At 42.5% G+C, this 21,470-nt stretch overlaps 2 protein-coding genes across 10 annotated transcripts in view; one reads left to right on the top strand and one right to left on the bottom strand.

Annotated features, from left to right (window-relative positions):
• The window catches only part of NEMP2 (nuclear envelope integral membrane protein 2), a 34,804-nt gene that overhangs the window by 12,994 nt on the left and 340 nt on the right, over positions 1-21,470 (top strand). Inside the window, exons 3-12 of one of the 6 annotated variants that reach the window (XM_070359715.1) lie at positions 825-1,056; positions 1,204-1,276; positions 2,617-2,710; positions 3,499-3,613; positions 5,444-5,672; positions 10,430-10,606; positions 11,306-11,892; positions 17,188-17,756; positions 18,218-18,341; positions 19,692-19,826. In XM_070359715.1, coding sequence (XP_070215816.1) covers positions 825-1,056; positions 1,204-1,276; positions 2,617-2,710; positions 3,499-3,613; positions 5,444-5,672; positions 10,430-10,606; positions 11,306-11,447 — 1,062 coding nt within the window. In that variant the 3' untranslated portion in view covers positions 11,448-11,892; positions 17,188-17,756; positions 18,218-18,341; positions 19,692-19,826. Of the gene's footprint in view, positions 1-824; positions 1,057-1,203; positions 1,277-2,616; positions 2,711-3,498; positions 3,614-5,443; positions 5,673-10,429; positions 10,607-11,305; positions 12,548-17,187; positions 17,757-18,217; positions 18,342-19,691; positions 19,829-21,470 lie in introns of those variants that run through there. The other 5 variants (XM_070359686.1, XM_070359695.1, XM_070359706.1 and 2 more) reach the window with 5 other exon arrangements.
• MFSD6 (major facilitator superfamily domain containing 6) overlaps positions 18,927-21,470 on the bottom strand; it is an 89,536-nt gene continuing 86,992 nt past the window's right edge. For all 4 annotated transcript variants that reach the window (XM_070359652.1, XM_070359645.1, XM_070359657.1 and 1 more), the window contains one exon: positions 18,927-21,414. In XM_070359652.1, the coding sequence (XP_070215753.1) occupies positions 21,211-21,414 (204 nt within the window). In that variant the 3' untranslated portion in view covers positions 18,927-21,210. The remainder of the gene's footprint in view (positions 21,415-21,470) is intronic.

The raw sequence follows: 21,470 nt of genomic DNA, 5'->3' as shown, positions 1-21,470 counted from the left end.
GGAGCTGTAAGAGGGGAGAAGTTCGGAGAACCAAGAGGCCAGGATGTTGGAAGGACAGGATGTGTGTATTGTGTGAATTTAGTCCCAGAGACGTATAACAGGAAGTAGTATTTGGAGAGCAACGGTGAGCCAGGAGCTGAAGTCCCAAGAGGTTTGAGGTGTAGGTGGACAGATTGTGGGTGGTACCACCTGATGCCTGAGATTCAGGGCTGCTGCTCTCACTCCCCTTCTCAGGCTCGCCCTCTCCTTGGACAAGGAAGAAAGAGAGGGATAAAGGCAGCAGCAGAGTGTCGTTTAATGGTCCCTGGGCTGTTGGCCTCTGCTCAGCGTTCTAGATGGCGCTTTGCTGCGGGAGTTGAGTAGGACCTGGGGTTGGGTCCCTCTTCAAAGGACATGGTGACAGAAGCCTGAATCACATGCTCAGCTGGTCCGGAAGACAGAAATGTTTTTTTTCTCAGTCACAGTGGAAACAGTAGAGAGAGAGAGCCTCTTCTCATGAGGTTTATAACCCAGTAGTTGCTGCCCGTTATTTTCTCTCATCTGTTTTCGTGTGGCCTTTGGTCACAGTAAGCTGCTGGAAGAAGGCGTTAAATCAGCCACAACTCGGGAAGAAGCATCCACTCTCAGAAGTGTCTGTGGTCCCATATGTGTTGGCTACACCAGAAATCCAGGTCCATCCCTGGGATCAGAACGTGACCAAGTACTCTGAGTGTTCTTTACTCACCCAGTTCTGGGTTCTCTTTATTCCTTTGCTCATAATTTTGAGAAGCTGTTAAGAAGTTTTAACTTCTCTGTTTGTAAATTTGTTGATTCTCGTTTCATAGGTGAAAATTAACAGTTCAGACCTGTTCAATGTTGTATATATCACAGAAAGGTATAATTGCCAGTATCCAGAAACCATTCTATCCATCATCAGATGTATGATTCATAACTTTTGGACACCAGAGGAGTCTAATGATATAACCATCACCATCCATCCATACGGACAGACTGTGTGTTTCTCTGTGAAGCCAGCCAGGAAGATCTTTATCTATACGATAAGTGTGAAACGAAACAGTAAGTCTGTTTTATACGTGACTTTCTGGTTCAGCTTTTCTGGAGTGACATTTCAGTAAGCTGCCTGTCTTTCACTGACTGCATTGACACAGAATCCTTGTTTGTCGTGTTTCTGTGTTTGTTTGTTTGTTTGTTTTTTTGCTCCAGTTGTGAATTTCAAGCTCGTCTTTGTGTTTGTGGTGGGCATCTTCCTCTTCTTTTATGCAAAGACCTTGAGTCGGTAAGTATTCATTTTTACTTTCTTAATTTTGTGAGTCAAAAAGGGTAGAACAGGAGGATTCCCTGCTGGTCCAGTGGTTAGGACTCTGGGCTTTCACTGCCAAGGGCCCGGGCTCAGTCCCTGGTCAGAGAACTGAGATGGCATAAGCCACAGGGCATAGCCGGCAAGGGAAAAAAAAGAGTAGGACACTTTTGACCTTGTGCTAAATGTTTCCATACTAGTTGTAGTTCTTGCTTTAGGTTTTGCCAACAACAGGTCTCAAGATAGTTTTGAAAAGGTTTTTAAAACCAGTGAGAGTTATTTGTATAACGTGGCATGTTCCGGTTACACCGTGTTTTCACACGCATTATTTTGTATCATGTATCAGCATACGTTATTTTAACTGATTTGTTTCTCTTAACAACTGTGTGAGCTCTGGATGATGATTCTCATTTTATGGATGAGAAAACCAGCATCCATCATCACAAGACTAGCCTTGCCAGGGCTGAGATTCACACTCAGGTTTTCTGATGCCGTGCCTCTCTCTCTTACATTTGTACCACCTCCTGGATTTGTGACTCTGATACAGAAGGTTGGATTTAATGTATTATCCTGATGCTTTCTTTCTTATAACTTTTTTTTGGAAAAATTTCTTTTCAGTAATATTTTACTTCTTGACTTGCTATTCTGAACATTGTTTATTTTTGAGCTTTTCATTAGAGCGTCACAGTGTGTATTTAATGTCCTCCATGGTCTTAATTAACTATATGTTGCTTGCATAACCTGAAGAGTAAAGCTTGGACTCAGAGGAGCTGGGCTGCAAGCCTGAATCCTTCCAACTGGCAGATACTGACTGGAGGAAGGTCTTTAACTTCTTGGTGCCTGGGTTTCCTCCCACATAAAACTGAGACATGGATAGCTATTGCACATGGAGTAGGAAATGGCACCCCACTCTAGTATTCTTGCCTGGAAAATCCTGGCAGGCTACAGTCCATGGGATCACAAAAGAGTTGGACATGACTGAGCAGTTGAACATACACGTAGCTCCTATACAGGGCTATTGTGAATGCATGTAAAGCTCTCAGACAAGTGCCTGCCACATGATAGGTGCTCCAGTAATTACTGTTGGACCAGATTCTGAACACAGGAGATAACTCAGACGTTCTGTTCTGAGTCAGTGGCAAGCTATTTGCCATAAATTTCAAGTAGAGATTTCACTTTTTAAGAGTATAGGATATAATTACAGCTGGCATCTTAGTTTTTCCTCTTAGTATTCTTTATTGCATCTGTCAAATTCCACGTTTCTAATACCGAAAGTGTGACTTGGCATTTAAATGACTTTTTTCTGCTTGTCTTGACAGAAGCCCTGTTTTCTTTTACTCTTTGGGGACTGTGCTAGGTGTTCTAATGACATTAGTCTTTGTCCTGTTGCTGGTGAAAAAGTTCATTCCTAAGGTAGGTATATCAGGTACAGATGAATTAAAAAATGGAAATCATTATCTTATAAACATGAAAAATGGATTAAAGTTAATTCATGTTTATTATGACAGTTCCTAATTTCTACATTGTATAAACTGGCTTAAATTGTGTCTTTTCTTAAGAGATTCTATTTTCATTTGTTACAATGTATAGGTTTCAGAATTACATTTTGGCCATACTTTTTTTGAGACCCTTTTATTTTCTAGATAGTGCAACGTTCTTATGAGTGATGGGGACTCATCCTATGCTGAATGAAAATTTCTCTTGTCATAGTTGAGGAATGTCATGATGCTGAACCATCAGGGCCTTGAATAACAGTGTTGCAACACCTGGGGATTTCTTCATCGTTATTAGTTCCCCCAAAACATCTTCCATAAAAGAATGGCCTGCACTTAGTTGAGGATACATATGTATTAGTTCATGATGCTAATGTTGGGTTTACTCTGATGAAAGCCTATAACACCAGCATTATTTTGAGATAAATTTATTTAGAACAATGTTTCTCCAACTGTAACGTACATGCAAGTCACCTGGAGTCCTGTTGAAGTGCAGTCTCTGACTCAGGAGTCTGCTGTGGGCCTGAGAATCTTAGGCTCCTGGTGCACGGACCATACCTTTAGTGAGACTTGAGAAGAGTGTCTTGTCTTGACTTCAGTGTAGTTTGATATACAGATTTCAAATACAAAGGGTTTTATTTGTTTACTTCTACTTTGATGAGCGTGAATGAACCAAAAACCATGTGATTTATTTTCTTCCGCACACAGTATAGCACCTTTTGGGCTCTAATGCTTGGTTGTTGGTTTGCTTCAGTTTATATTCTGGGGCAACTGATGGAAGAGCTGAAGAGACTGTGGTATGAAGGCAGAGTATGTGTATTAGGTAGGTAAAGCTTTGAAAAATACAGTCTGTTATTGGTAAAGCTGGAAAGTACAGCCAGGGGCCCTTTCTTGACATACGCTCCAGCATTCAGATTTTCACTTTGAACTAAGGAGAAGAACTGTTAAAAATAATATTTTATTCCCACAGTTGGTGGTTTCAGTTCATTAGATATCATTTTAGACTATTTCTCTTTGACATTCTTCTTAGTTTTCTACTCTGATGATCAAAAGAGCAGAACAGCACTTGCCCTTTTTGACTGCACATGCTTTTAAATTGCAGTTAATAACCACCTCTGAATTGTAATGAAAAAATTGCTCTAAAATGCAACTCTTTATTTCTTTTTCTTAATGTATTTGTTACAAAAGGTAAGAAATTGTAAATGACCAATGAAAACTTGACTTTTAGAGACAGACTTGTTATTGTCATTTAAAAGAACAAAAATATCAACTTTTTAGAGTGTTTTAATTGGGAAATAACAGAGAATGGGAGAATCCATTTTCTCCTAACCTCTTAGTGCTGAATTTCTCATATAAGTACTCCCACCCAAAGCAAAAGCAATCGATTTTTGTTTCCCTTGAAGCTTTTATGTTTTTAGTCCATTTTTCTTTTTATAGTAACGCATTTTCAAAGTAAATTACTGCTGCTATGGTGTGTTTCTTTAAATACTTAATACTTCTATAAGGCAAGAACATTTTCCTCTATAGTTCAATAACTAAATCTTTAAAAATTAATAGTTACCTAAGATTATCTGTTACCTAGGCCATGTTCAGCTTTCCTAAACATCCTTGATATTTGGTTTTATAAAGTAGGATATAGTCCAGAATCACATTCTGCATATATTGTGTCCCTTAAGTCTCGTTTAATCCATAACAGGTTTCTGGTTTGGGCTTTTTCCCCCCCATCTCAGTGATATGCTAAAGAGACCAAGTTAGTTGCCTTACAGCATGTTCCACTTTCTGGGTTTCTCTGATTATTCCTTTGTGGTTTAATTTAACTTGTTTCTCTCCTGTATCTTATATAAGCTGGAAATTGGGTCTTGAGACTTGCTTAGATACAAATGAAATGCTCACTGAATACCTGAGAGGTGATGTGCTCTCGACATTGGATCGCCACTTGTCCCTCTGTTCATAGCACAGAAGCTGAGCACCAGAATGCAAGGGTGATAGCTGATCCCGTCACTGTAAAATCACACTTTGATTTAGTGATTAGAAAATTAAAAATGGGTTTTGTGGCAGACTATGACGTACACTAAGGCTTATTCCTGACCAAAGCAGCTGTGATAACATCTGTCCTCTATGACTCTGGGCCAGAAAAAAGGTACACTTATGTAGTAGTATTATACATCCTTCGGAGAAGGCAATGGCACCCCACTCCAGTACTCTTGCCTGGAAAATCCCATGGATGCAGGAGCCTGGTAGGCTGCAGTCCATGGGGTCGCTAAGAGTAGGACACGACTGAGCAACTTTACTTTCACTCTTCACTTTTGTGCATTGGAGAAGGAAATGGCAACCCACTCCAGTGTTCTTGCCTGGAGAATCCCAGGAACAGGGCAGCCTGGTGGGCTGCCGTCTGTGGGGTCGCACAGAGTCGGACACGACTGAAGCAACTTAGCAGCAGTAGCAGCAGCATATATCCTTAAGTACTGCAGAGTCCACCTAGTATCTCACAGGGGAGGAGTAACTAGCCCTAAATGCATTTTTCAGCTTCACTGGGGAAAGAAAAATGCAGGTGTTCTGATATGTTCTTAGCTCTAAGTCATGACTCCGCCAGGTTTTTCCCATAACTTTGCAGATCTGGCATTACGTTTTGTGCATCTTTCTGCTCTTACAGGCTACATCTTGACAGTTGGCTGTGTCAGCTTTGCTGTTTGCTACAAGCACGGGCCCCTGGTGGAGGAGAGGAGCGTGGTGCTCCTGGCATGGCTGCTGCGGCTCCTGTCCCTGCTGCTGGTGTACATGGGGGTATCCGCGCCCCAGTTCGCCTGCACGGCCGCCCTGCTCCTCTTCCTGTCATCTGGGAGTCGGTGCTATCCACGGAGCGTGCTCGCCTGTGTCGGGAGGTATGTGGCCTCTTTTCTTTCCTCCATCATAAGTTTGATGTTTTGAGCTCTGGTTTTATTTATTCTTTGGGGGAATTTTTTGGACACGTCTTATTTGATATCACAATTCACTCCACTTCATCTGGAGATTTCAGATTTCCCTCTGAGAAGGGGGTAAGGTTAGACAATGTAAGTGCCTGATCCAAACTCCATTGCTAGCCGTCGTTAGCCCCCGATTACCAGGTAATGACGGCTCACCCAGAATTCACTAAAATCCGTGACAAATTACTTGGGCGTGGCGTCACCTAACAGTTTACATTTCCTTTCTTTTGGGCCCAAGGACTGCTTTGGGGCTACTTGTGCTTACAAGATACGAGGGAACAGAACTGAATAACAAATTGTTGAAAGTTACAATTTATATAGTCAGGACTTTCTTTTTTCTTAGGTTTTAAGATAAGGCTTAAATGTCCTTCAGCCATGGAGTCTGAGCACCTGTCCTGTGCCAGGGACACAGGTAAAGGAGTGGCCCCTACCCTGGAGGTGTACTCGTGGAGACATAGGCGTATTGGTGCTAGAGCAAGTGTGCAGATAGGCCTGCCCATCTGAAGTACGCCTGCTTAGCCACTCGCTTGTGTCCAACTCTTTGCGATCCTATGGACTGTAGCCTGCCAGGCTTCTCTGTTCATGGGGATTCTCCAGGCAAGAATACTGGAGTGGGTCGCCATTTCCTCCTCCAGGGGATCTTCCCGACCCAGGAATTGAACCCAGGTCTCCTGTGACGCAGGCAGATTCTTTACCACTGAGCCATTGAGGAAACCCACCCAGAAAGTGTAGCATGTAGAAAAAGTTCAGGAAAGTTTCTGGAAAAGAGACTAATGGGCTGAATCCTAATGAATCAAAACAGCCAGATGAATAAATGTAGGAAAGGCCTTCCTGATAGGGAGAAAGCCCCGTTTGCAGGCGAGTGAAGTGGATGTGGAGGCCTCTCAGGCAGTGCTGGAGAATCTAATCTGATCCTGTACATGGTGGAGGCACTGCCCTTTCTGCACGTCAGGCCATGCACTCTAACTGCTGCCCAGACAGGAGTTAGAAATCAAATGCTTGGGGCCCCAGAAGGTACAGTGAAGGATTCCTAGCAGAGGCAAGGCAGAGGTGAGACTGTACAAAGTTCTGCAACTGCCCCAGAGAAATGGGGTCAGTTACCACTCAGCTGGAGCTGATGATTGCCATTTGGGAATACGGGCCTTGCCAGATCACCTCGTTTTCTAGAAAAGCTGGGAACGTGGATTGAATGTCAAGTCTTACGATTTTTAAATGGTGGCAACTAAAGAAAGGCAATGCCAAAGAATGCTCAAACTACCACACAATTGTACTCATCTCACACGCTAGTAAGGTAATGCTCAAGATTCTCCAAGCCAGGCTTCAGCAATACGTGAACCGTGAACTTCCTGATGTTCAAGCTGGTTTTAGAAAAGGCAGAGGAACCAGAGATCAAATTGCCAACATCCGCTAGATCATGAAAAAAGCAAGAGAGTTCCAGAAAAACATCTATTTCTGCTTTATCAACTATGCCAAAGCCTTTGACTGTGTGGATCGCAATAAACTGTGGAAAATTCTGAAAGAGATGGGAATACCAGACCACTCAACCTGCCTCTTGAGAAATCTGTATGCAGGTCAGGAAGCAACAGTTAGAACTGGACGTGGAACAACAGCCTGGTTCCAAATAGGAAAAGGAGTACGTCAAGGCTGTATATTATCACCCTGCTTATTTAACTTATATGCAGAGTACATCATGAGAAACGCTGGACTGGAAGAAACACAAGCTGGAATCAAGATTGCCGGGAGAAATATCAATAACCTCAGATATGCAGATGACACCACCATTATGGCAGAAAGTGAAGAGGAACTCAAAAGCCTCTTGATGAAAGTGAAAGTGGAGAGTGAAAAAGTTGGCTTAAAGCTCAACATTCAGAAAACGAAGATCATGGCATCTGGTCCCATCACTTCGTGGCAAATAGATGGCGAAACAGTGGAGACAGTGTCACTTTATTTTTCTGGGCTCCAAAATCACTGCAATTGGCGATTGCAGCCATGAAATTAAAAGACGCTTGCTCCTTGGAAGGAAAGTTATGACCAGCCTAGATAGCATATTCAAAAGCAGAAACATTACTTTGCCAACAAAGGCCCGTCTGGTCAAAGCTGTGGTTTTTCCTGTGGTCATGTATGGATGTGAGAGTTGGACTGTGAAGAAGGCTGAGCGCCAAAGAATTGATGCTTTTGAACTGTGGTGTTGGAGAAGACTCTTGAGAGTCCCTTGGACTGCAAGGAGATCCAACCAGTCCATTCTGAAGGAGATCAGCCCTGGGATTTCTTTGGAAGGAATGATGCTGAATCTGAAACTTCAGTACTTTGGCCACCTCCTGCCAAGAGTTGACTCATTGGAAGGGACTCTGATGCTGGGAGGGATTGGGGGCAGGAGGAGAAGGGGACGACAGAGGATGAGATGGCTGGATGGCATCACTGACTCGATGGACGTGAGTGAACTCCGGGAGTTGGTGATGGACAGGCAGGCCTGGCGTGCTGCGATTCATGGGGTCCCAAAGAGTCAGACACGACTGAGTGACTGAACTGAAATGAACTGATATGAAAATAAAAACACAATCAACAAGCCAGAATCCAAGCAGAAGCCACAGTCACTCATTGGGCAGTGCGATGGGGCCCATCTGTCTTTGGGTGCAGAGGGTGGAGGTTAAGGGCAGGTATGGGGGCAGGAGACCAGTCATCAGACATCACAGGGGTCCAGGCAAGAGGTGAGCAGGGCCTGGAGCAGGGCAGTGAGAGCAAGGCTAGAAGAGGGAGTTAGTGAATGTTTACGAGGTAAACTTGACTGTGAGGAGGAGACTCTGTGCCAGCTGATAGTTTATGTATCTGCTGATTCCACGGGGGGGTGATGTCACAGGGTTAAAGAGGCACCAGAGGCAGGGCAGGGCCTCTCTGCAGAGGATGCTGGCAAGGCTGCTGCCAACTGCTTTCTCTCTGCCCTGTCTCAGAGGCAGACGCTGACTGGGGCTCTTGGAGATGCCTCTGCCAGGAGGGGACTGGCCACTGCACACCCTTTAGGCCTCTTGTCCCTTGTCTGGCTTGTGGCCTGAGGAACCCAGGAGAATTCCTTCCACTTTCCTTGTCAACATCCACTACCCTGCCAAGAGCCGAGTGTGTTCTCTTATCTGCACAGTGATCCTCTTATGCATTTGCTGTGCATTCTCTTTAACACAGACCTAACGATCCAAATGGACTGTAACTTCGTCAACTTTTCATATTGCTGGTGAGTGATTATGTGAAGGATTAGGAAATAAAATAGGAACTCATAGGGTAAACAATAAGCCAAAGAAATAATACTTTGATCGTACAGTACTTTCTAGTTTACAAAGAGCTGTTTGAATACATTTTGATAATATATGGTGTTACTATTTTGTCTCTGTCGAACACTTACTGTGCTAAGCATTTGACACAAAGTAATGGTTTTCATCTGTCCAGTGACCTCCTGAGGTAGACGGATGTTGCTTTCACTTTTCTTCCGTGTGAGCAAAGTGAGGCTCAGAACTGTGAAGGAGCTGCCCAGCTCACACAGTGGGTAAACCTCACAGCTCAAAGCGTGCCCCTTCTTGTGCTCCAAGCCCGGGCGTTTTCCTCCATGGAGACCAGGCTAGGTGTTCAGTGCTCAGAATAGGAGGAGGAAATAATGTCAGTGGTTCCCTAATCCAGTTTATCAACCAGCAGACGAGCTGTAAAAGTTTACAGATGTTCAGGCCCCAAACCTCAAGGAAGCAAACATACGTTAAAACACCTCCTGGTGATTTTGTTGCTCATTTGTATTTGGGAATCTTTGGTTAAATTTTAAACCACCTAAAACATTTTTTTAAAACTCACTGATAAATATATGTGTTAAAACCTCTTCATCATTACCATTCCTTATGAGATTCTTCTAGGACTGTTTTGGTTGGAAAAAAGTTCCATTTGTGAGCCCTTCCATATGTAGCAAAAGAATAATGATTTTAATATTATGAATTACTGTGTGTACAGGACCCTTGTACTCGGGGGAAGTGTATTTACTTCCTCTGAGGTTAGTCAGTGTCTGCACCACTAGGTGGAGGCCATACCCCGCACATCTTCCCAGCTTCTCTGTTGAGACTCAGTGGCAAGTGATTCTGCTGGGTCTCCATAAAAGGTCATCTCAAAGGTTTGCTGCTGTTGGTGCCCAAGAAAATCAGCAGGGCAGGCAAAAAGAAGCCAGGTTTTTAATTGCCTGATTTGAAAGCACCGAGGAAGAAAAATACAATTATGTCTCTATCAGAAATTGATGCTCAGGACTTCTTGGTGATCCAGTTGGCTAAGGCTTTACACTTCCAATGCAGGAGGCCCAGGCTCAGTCCCTGGTTGGGGGACTAGATCCCACGTGCCACAACTAAGTCTGCATGCCGCAGCTAAAGATCCCATGGGCCGCAGTGAAGATGCCTCAGCCCAAAAAAGAGAAAAAGGATCCTCGGTGCCTTAGGACATTATTTAAGCTGGTCCAGGAAGAGGGGGAGTGTGCAGTTAGGCCCAAATTACACGTTCTATAAACTTCAATTGGGATAACAAGAGAAATAAGTATAGTATGATATAGAGGAAGTTAAGAATTATTACTTTCTAAGACATGTATTTTTATAAATCTTAAGAGTTGAATTGAGCAACGAGATATGGCCAGGAATCTAGCAACCAAATGCTGCCTGTTTTAGGAAAATGAAGAAATGGTTTACATCAGAGAAGCCGGCGGTGAAGTTTCTTACTGAAGATGAGTACAGGGAACAAGCTGATGCCGCCACAACCTGCGCCCTGGAGGAGCTCCGCCAGGCCTGCCGCAGCCCCGGCTTCCCGTCCTGGCTGGCGGTCTCCAGGCTCCAGGAGCCGAAAAAGTAAGCCTTGCCGCGCTGCCCACACCACAGCTGGGTTGGCGTTACCCCGAAATAACATGGCAGTTTGGACCAGGTACTTAAGGCTAGAAACACAGCTTCCCGGGTAACATGACATGGAAGCTATCGAGCTTCTTTTGCTTCAGTGCTCTGCATTGCACCGTAGAACTGCCAGGGTCGGAGTAAATGTTGATCTGATGTATTATATAGGGAAGGCCATAAAGACCACTCATAGGAGAAGGGAGACAGAATGGGATGCGTCATCTGCTTCTCATGCTTTAGGGCTGGAAACTCATTTATAAAGTTCACCAAGAAAGAAAGCTCTGCCCCAGCCTCTTTTCTTTACTGTTTTTCCTTCTTCATTGCTTTATCCAAACAGCAGCGCTCTCAAATTAAAAATCGAAGGGGGAAAGACACTAAAATAGTAAATAATACATTTAATAAGAGAGAAAAGGAATTAGAAAACTGGAGTGGGTCTGTTTCGCAGCACCTGGGCTTCCAAGTCTGCCTGCTTCCTGATCCTTTCCTGAACGTCTGGAGGAGCACACAGCCATTCCTGTTCTCACACCCACTGTGCAAATGCCATCCTGTACTGATGCAAAGCCAAATTTCATTAAGGGGGATAAGTAGCCAGGGAACATGTTATCTTCCAAATAAAGCTTTCTGTGATAACATTAACTTTATTTTTAAAACAAATACTAGGTTTGCAGACTTCGTTCTGGGAGGAAGCCACTTGTCGCCTGAAGAAGTGAGGCTCCATGAAGAACAGTATGGCCTTGGGGGTGCCTTCTTGGAAGAGCAGCTCTTTCACCTGAGGACTCCTGACAGTCTGCCTGCACAGTGACTTCATCCTGGACAAGGAAGTGGGCATGGGCGGGCGGGCAGAACTGTCCAAGGAACAGTGGCCAAAGCGCTCGCCACAGAGAAACATCAAACCATACCGGAAAGGAAAGCTAAACTTCATTGAAGATAACTGATCCTTCTTGGTCAGTTCTGTGTGTTGTCCTGTAGGCGGCCACTGAGATTGTGTGACGATCATTATCACTTTCCTTGAATGAAGACTCTTGTTAGGAACAAGGGAATTGTGTTGATCTTCAAAGGTCCAGTTAATGTGAACAAGTTCCTTGTCAACTCCAGGGCATTAAAGCCTCTCTTAAACCTCAGAACCTGCAACAAAGTAGTGCACTGCTCTTCCTGCCTGTTATCAGTGTAAGGGCTGGAAGAGACCTGGGATATGCTGGACCAGTGTTTTCCAAAGTGTAGTCCACAGGATGCTGCAGTGTTAGCAGGTAAGGGATCCTGAGGTCAACCAGGATGGATGCTGCAGGACTTCTCAGAGCCTTCAGTAATGCTAATGCATGTTGCGTGAACCTCCTGAAGAGGAGAAATGGTGTGTAGCAGTCTCTGACTTAATTTGAAAACAGAACCCTTCTTTATGAGATTAATACTCCTTGGACAGAATGTTTAGAAAATGCTGATGGTGAAGGAATGGAGACTTGGAAAAGTTAAATAACTTATCCAAGACCACAGAGATTTTTAGAGGCAGCCCTGGGACTAGAACTCCAGCCCTACTGCTTCCTATGATTCAGGTAGAAGAGACTTTTAGAAGCAAGCTGAGGGGCCATCTCTCCACAGCCTTGGGTCTTACAGTATTGGTGACGTATTTTTTTACTTTTTAATAATACCCAAGTAACTGATACCTTCAGTAAAGAGAAACATTTCCTAAGGTTATATTTTAAAGTTTTGACAAGACTTTTATAGACATATATTAAAGATTAGAAGTTAGAATTACTTTTCTAAATCTTTGTGTGTGCGTTGAAATTGTTGAACTACTTTTTGTATTTCTTTGTATGTTGAAATTTAACCTCAAGTTTACTGGCCTGTTTTTTAAAAATTGTGTAATTATATATAACAATTTCCTACAAAACAGATTTGTGTTCTTCCTTATAGAGAACAGATCTTTCTTTTTCTTGATCCATGATGTTAATTCTGGAATGAAGTGAGAGACTGATGGTGAGCTTTGACCCTGAGGAAAAGAGGCCAAAACGTAGGTGTGAGGAAAGATCTGAATGTGGCACAGCAACCCAGGGGTTAAGATGTTGTTGAATTGATTCTTCTTAAGAATCAAACATGGACTCTTCTGCTATGGGGGGGGCCTTGAGTAGCAGCATAAAGGACAAGACATCTCCCGTCTCTCGTCTGCATTGAGTAAAGGGGTTCTGCCCTCCTCAGGTGGTTGGCACGGGCTCTGTGCCTCATGCCACCGTGGGCGTGTAGCTGGGGAGCACAAGGGAACCTTCGTTGTGTTCCTGCTTCCACAGGCTGCCTCGTAAAAGCTCACCGTTGCTAGCAAATTGGACTGTTGGACACCAGCATATGTGGGTGAGAGGTAGTGTAGGTGGCCATGTTTAAATAATCGTATCATTCTATATTATTCTTTAAAGGTTTTACAACATATATCACAAAAATTGCTTTGTGAACTAGTTGTTTAGTTTGCCCGTAATACTTAGGGCTGAATTACAAGAGAGTGTCCATCTGACATTTAGGACAGTATTTGAATTCATGACTTTTTTTTTTTTAATCAAGAAATTTAAGAAATTCTAGATTTTAAGAGGTTTGGAATAGTTGATTTCTAAACATGTGAAAGAGTTAAGACCCCCAGAATGGCATCAAGAAAAGACAAAGGATCTTATATTTTTTTGTATGTGATTATTACTCCAGAGTTTAGAGAAGTACAGTGTTTAAATCACTTTTTTTTTGGTCCAACTGAAAGAAGGATCCTGTGCAAAAATAACATAATGGATGTGGAATTTTGAAGACTCCTGCAGTAAGACAGGTATTTTTAGCTGACCCTAAGAGCCAGATGCTTTCTGTATTTTTTTATTTCCTCTTTTACATATTTTTAATATGTAATATTAAATATTAAAAATATTTTAAATAACTTATTGAGATATAATTTATATACACATCTATTTAGAGTGTACAGTTCATGATTCTTAATATATTCAGAGTTGTACAACCATTGCCATAATCAATTTTAGAACATTTCTGTCACTCTGAAAAAAACCACTGTGCCCGTCAGCAGTCACTCACTGCTTGGCCCCAGTCTTCTTTCCCGGAGCCACAGCACCTAGCAGTCTCCTCTCCACCTCTCTGTATGTGCGTATTCTGAACATTTCATATCAGTGCATGCATGCTGCTCTGCAGCTTCAGTCAATAGCCTCATACAATTTGTAGCCTTTGGTTTCTGGCATTTTTCATTTAGTATAATATTTTTTTTTAACTTATTTATTTTTTAATTGAAGGATAATTGCTTTACGGAATTTTGTTGTTTTCTGTCAAACCTCAACATGAATCAGCCATAGGTATACATATATCCCCTCCCTTTTGAACCTCCCTCCCATCTGCTGCCCCATGCCTCCCCTCTAGGTTGGTACAGAGCCCCTGTTTGAGTTTCCTGAGCCATACAGCACATTCCCGTTGGCTATCTATTTGACATATGGTAATGTAAGTTTCCATGTTACTCTCTCCATACATCTCACCCTCTCCTCCCCTCTCCCCATGTCCGTAAGTATTCTCTGTGTCTGTTTCTCCATTGCTGCCCATTCTTCGGTACCATTTTTCTAGATTCCATATATATGCGTCAGAATACAATGTTTATCTAGCTCTTCCTGGCTTACCTCACTCTGTATAATAGGTTCTAGGTTCATCCACATCATTAGAACAGACTCAAATGCATTCCTTTTTATGGCTGAGTAATGTTCCATTGTGTATATGTACCACAACTTCTGTATCCATTCATCTGTCAGTGGGCATCTAGGTCGCTTCCATGTTCTAGCTATTGTAAATAGAGCTGGAGTGAACAATGGGATACCTGTGTCTTTTTCAATTTTTATTTCCTCAGGGTATATGCTTAGGAGTGGGATTGCTAGGTCATATGGGTGGTTTTATTCTTGTTTTTTAAGGAATCTCCATACCATCTTCCATAGTGGCTGTACCAATTTACATTCAACAGTGCAAGAGTGTTCCCTTTTCTCCACATCCTCTCCAGCATTTATTGTTTGTGGACTTTTTGGTGATGGCCATTCTGACTGGTGTGAGGTGATATCTCATTGTAGTTTTGATTTGCATTTCTCTAGTAATGAGTGATGTTGAGCATCTTTTCATGTGTTTGCTAGCCATCTGTATGTCTTCTTTGGAGAAACGTCTATTTAAATATTTTCCCCACGTTTTGATTGGGTTGTTTTGTTTTTCTGGTATTGAGTTGTACGAGCTGCTTGTATAGTTTGGAAATTAATCCTTTGTCAGTTGTTTCATTTGCTATTGTTTTCTCCCATTCTGAGGATTGTCTTTTCACCTTGCTTATAGTTTCCTTTGCTGTGCAAACGCTTTTAAGTTTAATCAGGCCCCACTTGTTTACTTTTGTTTTTATTTCCATTACTCTAGGAAGTAATGAGGATCTTGCTTTGATTTATGTCATCGAGCATTCTGCCTGTGTTTTCCTCTAAGAGTTTTATAGTTTCTGGTCTTACATTTAGGTCTTTAATCCATTTTGAGTTTATCTTTGTGTATGGTGTTAGGAAGTGTTCTAATTTCATTCTTTTACATGTAGCTGTCCAGTTTTCCCAGCACCATTTATTGAAGAGGCTGTCTTTGCCCCATTGTATATATTCTGGCCTCCTTTGTCAAAAATAAGGTACCCGTAGGTGCATGGGTTCATTTCTGGGTTTTCTACCTTGTTCTATTGGTCTATATTTCTGTTTTTATGCCAGTCCCATACTGTAGCTTTGTAATATAATCTGAAGTCAGGAAGGTTGATTCCTCCAGCTCCATTCTTCTTTCTCAAGGCTGCTTTGGCTATTTGGGGTCTTTTGTTTCCATATGAATTGTGAAATTTTTTGTTCTAGGTCTGTGAAAAATGTCATTGGTAATTTGATAGGGATCACATTGAATCTGTAGATTGCATTTGGTAGTGTAGTCATTTTCACAATATTGATTCTTCCTACCTAGGAACATGGAATAGCTCTTCATCTGTTTATGTTGTCTATGATTTCTTTCATCAGTGTCTTATAATTTTCTGTGTACAGTTCTTTTGTCTCCTTAGGTAAGTTTATTCCCAGATATTTCTTTTTGTTGCAGTGGTAAATGGGGTTGATTCCTTAATTGCTCTTTCTGATTTTTCATTGTTAGTATGTAGAATGCAAGTGATTTCTATGTATTGATTTTGTATGCTGCAACTTTGCTAAATTCACTGATTAGTAATTTTCTGATACTGTTTTTAGGGTTTTCTATGTGCAGTATTGTGTCATCTGCAAACAGTGAGAGTTTTACTTCTTTTCTGATCTGGATTCCTTTTATTATTTTTCTTCTCTGATTGCTGTAGCTAGGACTTCCAGAACTATGTTGAATAATAGTGGTGAAAGTGGACACTCCTGATCTTAGGGGGAATGCTTTCAGTTTTTCACCATTGAGACTCATGTTTGCTGTAGGCTTATATATGGCCTTTATTCTGTTGAGGTAAGTTCCTTCTGTGCCCATTTTTTGAAGAGTTTTAATCATAAATGGGTACTGAATTTTGTCAAAGGTTTTTCCTGCATCTATTGAGATTATCATATGGTTTTAATCTATCAGTTTGTTAATATGGTGTATCACATTGATTGATTTGTGTTTATTGAAGAATCCTTGCATTGCTGGAATAATCCCAACTTGATCATGGTGTATTAGCTTTTTGATGTGTTGCTGAATTCTGTTTGCTAAAATTTTGTTGAGGATTTTTGCATCTATGTTCATCAGTGATATTGGCCTGTAGTTTTCTTTTTTTGTGTTGTCTTTGTCTGGTTTTGGTATCAGGGTAATGGCCTTACAGAATGAATTTGAGAGTGTTCCTTTGTCTTTGATTTTTTTGAAATCTTTTTTGAGAAGGATAGGTATAAATTCCTCTTTATATGTTTGGTAGAATTCCCCAATGAAGCCATCTGGTCCTGGAGTTTGGTTTGCAGGGAATTTTATTATTTCAGATTCTATCTTTTCTAGTGATCGATCTGTTCAAATTGCTTGTTTTTTCTTGACTCAGTCTTGGCAGGCTGTATGTTTCTAGAAATTTGTTTCTTCTAGGTTGCCCAGTTTGTTGGCATATAACATTACTTGTCATTTATCCCCCCATCCTCTTCAACTTATGTTTTGATTAATTTTATCCTTTAATATCTCTGATCACTTAATGTTTACAGTTCATGTTGGAACTTATTAGAATAAGTTCCAATGGAACTAATAATGGAATGCCTTATTAGACAGCTTACTGGGTATAGGTAAGCATGTAACATAGTACTATAGTACTATATCTATAGTACTATAGATAGATAATACTAATCTATGGTACTATAGATTATGCATGCATAATCCAGCATGCAGTGGATTCAAATGTCACAAAATACTCAGAGCTGGAACTTGATTGGAGAAATGAGACAGCATTTGTGTCTGTCTGCCACACAAGAATGCTGGCAGTATTATGGAGTGCGTACTGTGTGTAAGGTATGTCATTTAGACATCAGAAGTAAGGCCGATGCTTGATGACCTTGACTTTACAGAGGAGGTCCCTGATGCCACACAGGTTACTTCCAGGTGTAAGTCCCCACTGGCAGCAGTGAGACGCACATCCACACGGTGGGGCTCCATGGCCAGCACTCTAGAGGTCCTTGGGTTGCCGTCAGAAAGTGGGGACCTCCCTGGAGCCACAGTGGGGTAAGTGGTCCTGCATTCACACCTGAAGGAGATGGGAGCTGAGTGAGAGTAAGGTACTCACCTGGTCTGGCTCATATCTTCCCCCTCTGGACATCACCAAGTTTCTGGCTGCTGTCTTACTTTAAATCACAGTTTGTCCTTGCGTAAGGTAAGTCGCTTTGTGATTTGAGAGCCCACTTCCCCTTCCCCCTTTATTCTCTGTCTGTCCAGACACCAGCCTTTCTCCCGTCTGCCTGGTGATTTGGGATTCTTGAGCCAGGGGTTCACAGGACTGCTCTGGGGCTTCAGAAGTAGCTTTCTCCATTTCTCGCACCCAGGAACAGAAGAATTTCTGAAGAGAAAACCATCTTTTGCTTCCCTACATTCAGCTCTGTCACAACCTAAGAGTCGATGTGGAGTTAGGCAGTGATTCTAGGTTAGTCACTCACAGGAAGCCACACCCATTGTTACAGGGCGCTTGTTGTGTGCTGATAACCTTGACATTTTGTCCTTAAAACCACATGAGGTGGTGTAACGTAATGCCTCTTCACAAAATAATGTTAATTTTAGGGTCCAGCCGTTCACAGTGAAGATGAGAAAACTAAGACCCAGAGATCTCCCAAAGGTGGTTTCTTCCTCTGTTTCTGCATGTCCAGCATAATAGCCAGGAGCCACATGTGGCTGTTTAAACAGCAAGAGAAATTGAATTCCTCGGATGTACTAGCCACATGGCAACCACTTAAGAACTGCCTGTGGCTTATGGCTGCCACACTAGAGGGCGCTTTTCTACAAGGCTGTCGCCTCAGGACATTGAGCAGTGGATGTGTCAGCTGGCCCTTCCTGACTCCATGGCATTGGTCTTCAGAATCCCCGCTGACCTCCAAGTTTTCTCTGCAGGTTGCCAAACCTTCCAAGTTACCCCCAGGGTGGCACTCACGACTAACAGCTGGAGTTTGAAGGTGCTGGACTTCCACGTATCTGGAATATCTAGGGATCCTAAATGGAGCTACAACCGTGCCCTGTGAGTACCAGACACGTGAGGGGGGGATTCAGAATGACCAGGGCTTTTCTTCAGGCTCGTTTTACCACAACAGAAGCAGGGAAGGCCTCCCCGCCTCCTGGGGTCAGGGAAAGTCCTGGGTGGACATTAGGTGGGTTTGAGTTTTGAATCCTGGCTTTGTGACCTGGGCCCCATAACATAAGCTGAGTTAGCTGCAGAATCCTCATACTTAACGTGGGGACAGTGATACGTATCACAGCGGGTGGTTGTAAGGCAGAAGAACAAGGTCATCAGCACACTGCAAGCACCCGGTAACAATGGGTGTGGCTTCCTGTGAGTAACTAACCTCCCAGAATCGCTGCCTAACTCCAGATCCACTGCAAGGAATACTGCTTAAATAATGGTCCCAGCGCCATGGCAGCCTCCACCCTGGCAGTTTTGGAGGAACTGCCATCAGAGGGAAGCACTTCACCAGCATTCTGCTTCCTGTGGCCCATGACAAGATGAATAAGCCAGTAAGGCTGTGATGTTCTTCCTGTGAATTCCTTATACTTTTCATGAGGTTTTTTTGGTAGGTGGAGGTATGTGTGTTAGGGTCATCTGTTATCTACTGAAGGCTCTGAGCAATAGTTTACTAATTCACAACTAACCTCTTCAGATACCACATGCGCTCAGCGCTTTGCCTGATTTACTTTTTCTACAATTAAGGGAAAAATATGAAACAGGTCATTAAGGCACTGATTGCCAGCCTGGGCTTTGTGACTTCCCTAGGTATTTCCAGGGGTTCTCAAAAGGGATTATAAAATTATCAAATCAAAATTTAATTTGCACTCTATTTTTTAATGGCACTTTAAGGACAGAAGTCACAAAGTCTACAAACCCATGAAGGTGTCTGTTCTGAAAGGTTGGAAATTACTGCATTGTTGAATCAGCTCTCACAGTAAATGTCTCATAATAAAGGCCTGTAGAATTTGATCTCATTCATTACAGAGCAAGGGACTTTTATTTGGTCACATCATTATCATTTAGGAAATATTTAAAAATGGTTACGTTTATTTGAACATGTCAACTGTGCATTTCCAAAACAGCAGGCTTTTCAGAGGAATAAATCAGAACTGTAAACACAAGACACAGTAGAAGTTTTTTGACTTCCTACAGTCAGTTTCACAAATCCACGTACTGTATATTCATAGGTGAGGTTCAGCCTTCACCCGTCTCTCTATTTCTATAATTACATAAGCATAATAAATACATCTGATTTTTAAAGGTCACTTAAAATGAGTTATGATAATTTACAGTACAGTACATTTCAGTCAAGTGCAAAAATAACTATTTGCTTAATTCTGTTCCTTCCCATTATTTTATTTTTAGGCTGTGTCCTGTGGTGAAGCTAGATATCCAAGTGTAGGGTGCCTTCTCCCAGATGCTGTTGTGGGCAGAAGTGCGGTGTCGTGAGGAAGCCCTTACTTTACAGTTGGTCCTACCTAGTCGGGGTCAGAGAGGAAGGTGAGTTTTTCATTTTTAACTCTGTTCTTTTCTTTCCTCTCCTCTGTGCTCATCCACAGTATCGTAGACACTGTGTAACTGACCTTCCTTCAGCTGAAGCCGTGTTCCCTTGTCCACAGCCCTCCCCCAAGGCTTCCTGTAACCTCAGCGTTCATTTTTAGCAGCATGCTCTACGCAGGAGTCACCTGGCCACTGTCCTGACTGTAGCTGCAGTATCCCAGTAGTGTGCTCATACCTGAACTGTCCAGTGTCTGACTGTGTCTTCATGGGAAAGAATGTACTGATATTTGTGTCTTAGGTCATTGGAAAGTGTACTTCTTATTTCTGTCTTTCCCGTTCCTGGCTTCCTGTCACCACCTTTTCCCCTCACCAAAAACAAAACAAAAACTGAGCCATTATGTAATTTTAAAAAATTGTATCCCTCCCCAGGCACTTAAATCTTATACTGTTATTTGTAAGTAGTACTGCTTAATTAAAAGAAACCCTTAGGAATTCATTGATTTTGTGTTTGTTTTATTCCATCAGCTAATTAGAGCCCAAATCACTAGAAAGCTGTAAATAGTGATAGAGGCTATTTACAGTATCAATATATTTAGTAAACCTTTGTCTATCAAGCCACAGCATACTGAGTTGGTTGGTTTATTTCAGATATTCCTTCCTCTGGTCTTAAAGCCCATTTAAAACAGAAGGCATTTTAAAGCTCAGCTTAGCTTGCAGTGGTCAGTAACAGCTTTTGCTGCTCCAAGAATTGACTATTTTCATTATATACCATACACATATAAAAATATATTTCCTAGAGATATCCCGAGTTTCTAACGAAACTTTTTCCTTTTTTTTTTTTCTTTCGTATTAAACAAAAACATAGATGCTACCAACTTTTATCTGGTTACTTTTAAAATAAGTCTTATAATTTTTAAATGGTTCTTTTTAAAAGAAACAAAATTATAGATGTATTCTGTTTCTTCCCCGTTTGCATTAAGAACCAAATACTTAGAATAAATAATCAGAAGAGGGAACTTACATCAGCATTCACCTTGAAACACTTTCTTCCCCTCCACCCATTCAGTGTAACTGCTGGCTCCAACTCTTACTGCCCTGGCAGAGAAGTCCTGTGGTCCTTAACCTACAAACCCAGAACCGAAAGCCCTCACTGACTCCGTTTTCCCCCGTGACTCCGGTGGGGCTGGGGGAGGTGGCCTGCTTCTGCCAATATGTACTGCAGCTCCTGTGTGTGTGAGTGTCTCCATGGTGATGAGTTCAGGTGTTTAGAAGCGTATGTGGTGCTATGCTCCTCAAGTGAGGCATGTCCTGGGTTCAGGCGCCTCTCCCTCCGTCCTGGCAGAGGAGCCCAGCTCCATGCAGGGTGTGAGGTGAGCGGGATGCCTCAGTGTCCCCCAGCAGCAGGCGGAGCCTGGTGGTCCTCACTGTCCTCTGCGCGCGGGTCCACACTGGGGTGAGCAGGGCTGCTCTGCGTCTGAGATGCGGCTGCTGGAGGGGATGGCTGGCTTCTAGGTGGGTCAGGGGGAGCCTCACATGGTCCAGGCTGGGCTCCACCAGCTGCAGAAGTTTTCTGATTCTCACTGGTCCCCTGGAAGGTAAAGATAGGATATGCCCCATGGTCAGTGCTAGCAAACTTTTTATATG

Source organism: Bos mutus, chromosome 2, assembly GCF_027580195.1.
Source record: "Bos mutus isolate GX-2022 chromosome 2, NWIPB_WYAK_1.1, whole genome shotgun sequence".
Taxonomy (NCBI): Eukaryota; Metazoa; Chordata; class Mammalia; order Artiodactyla; family Bovidae; genus Bos; species Bos mutus.
This window is presented reverse-complemented; position numbering and strand designations above follow the sequence as displayed.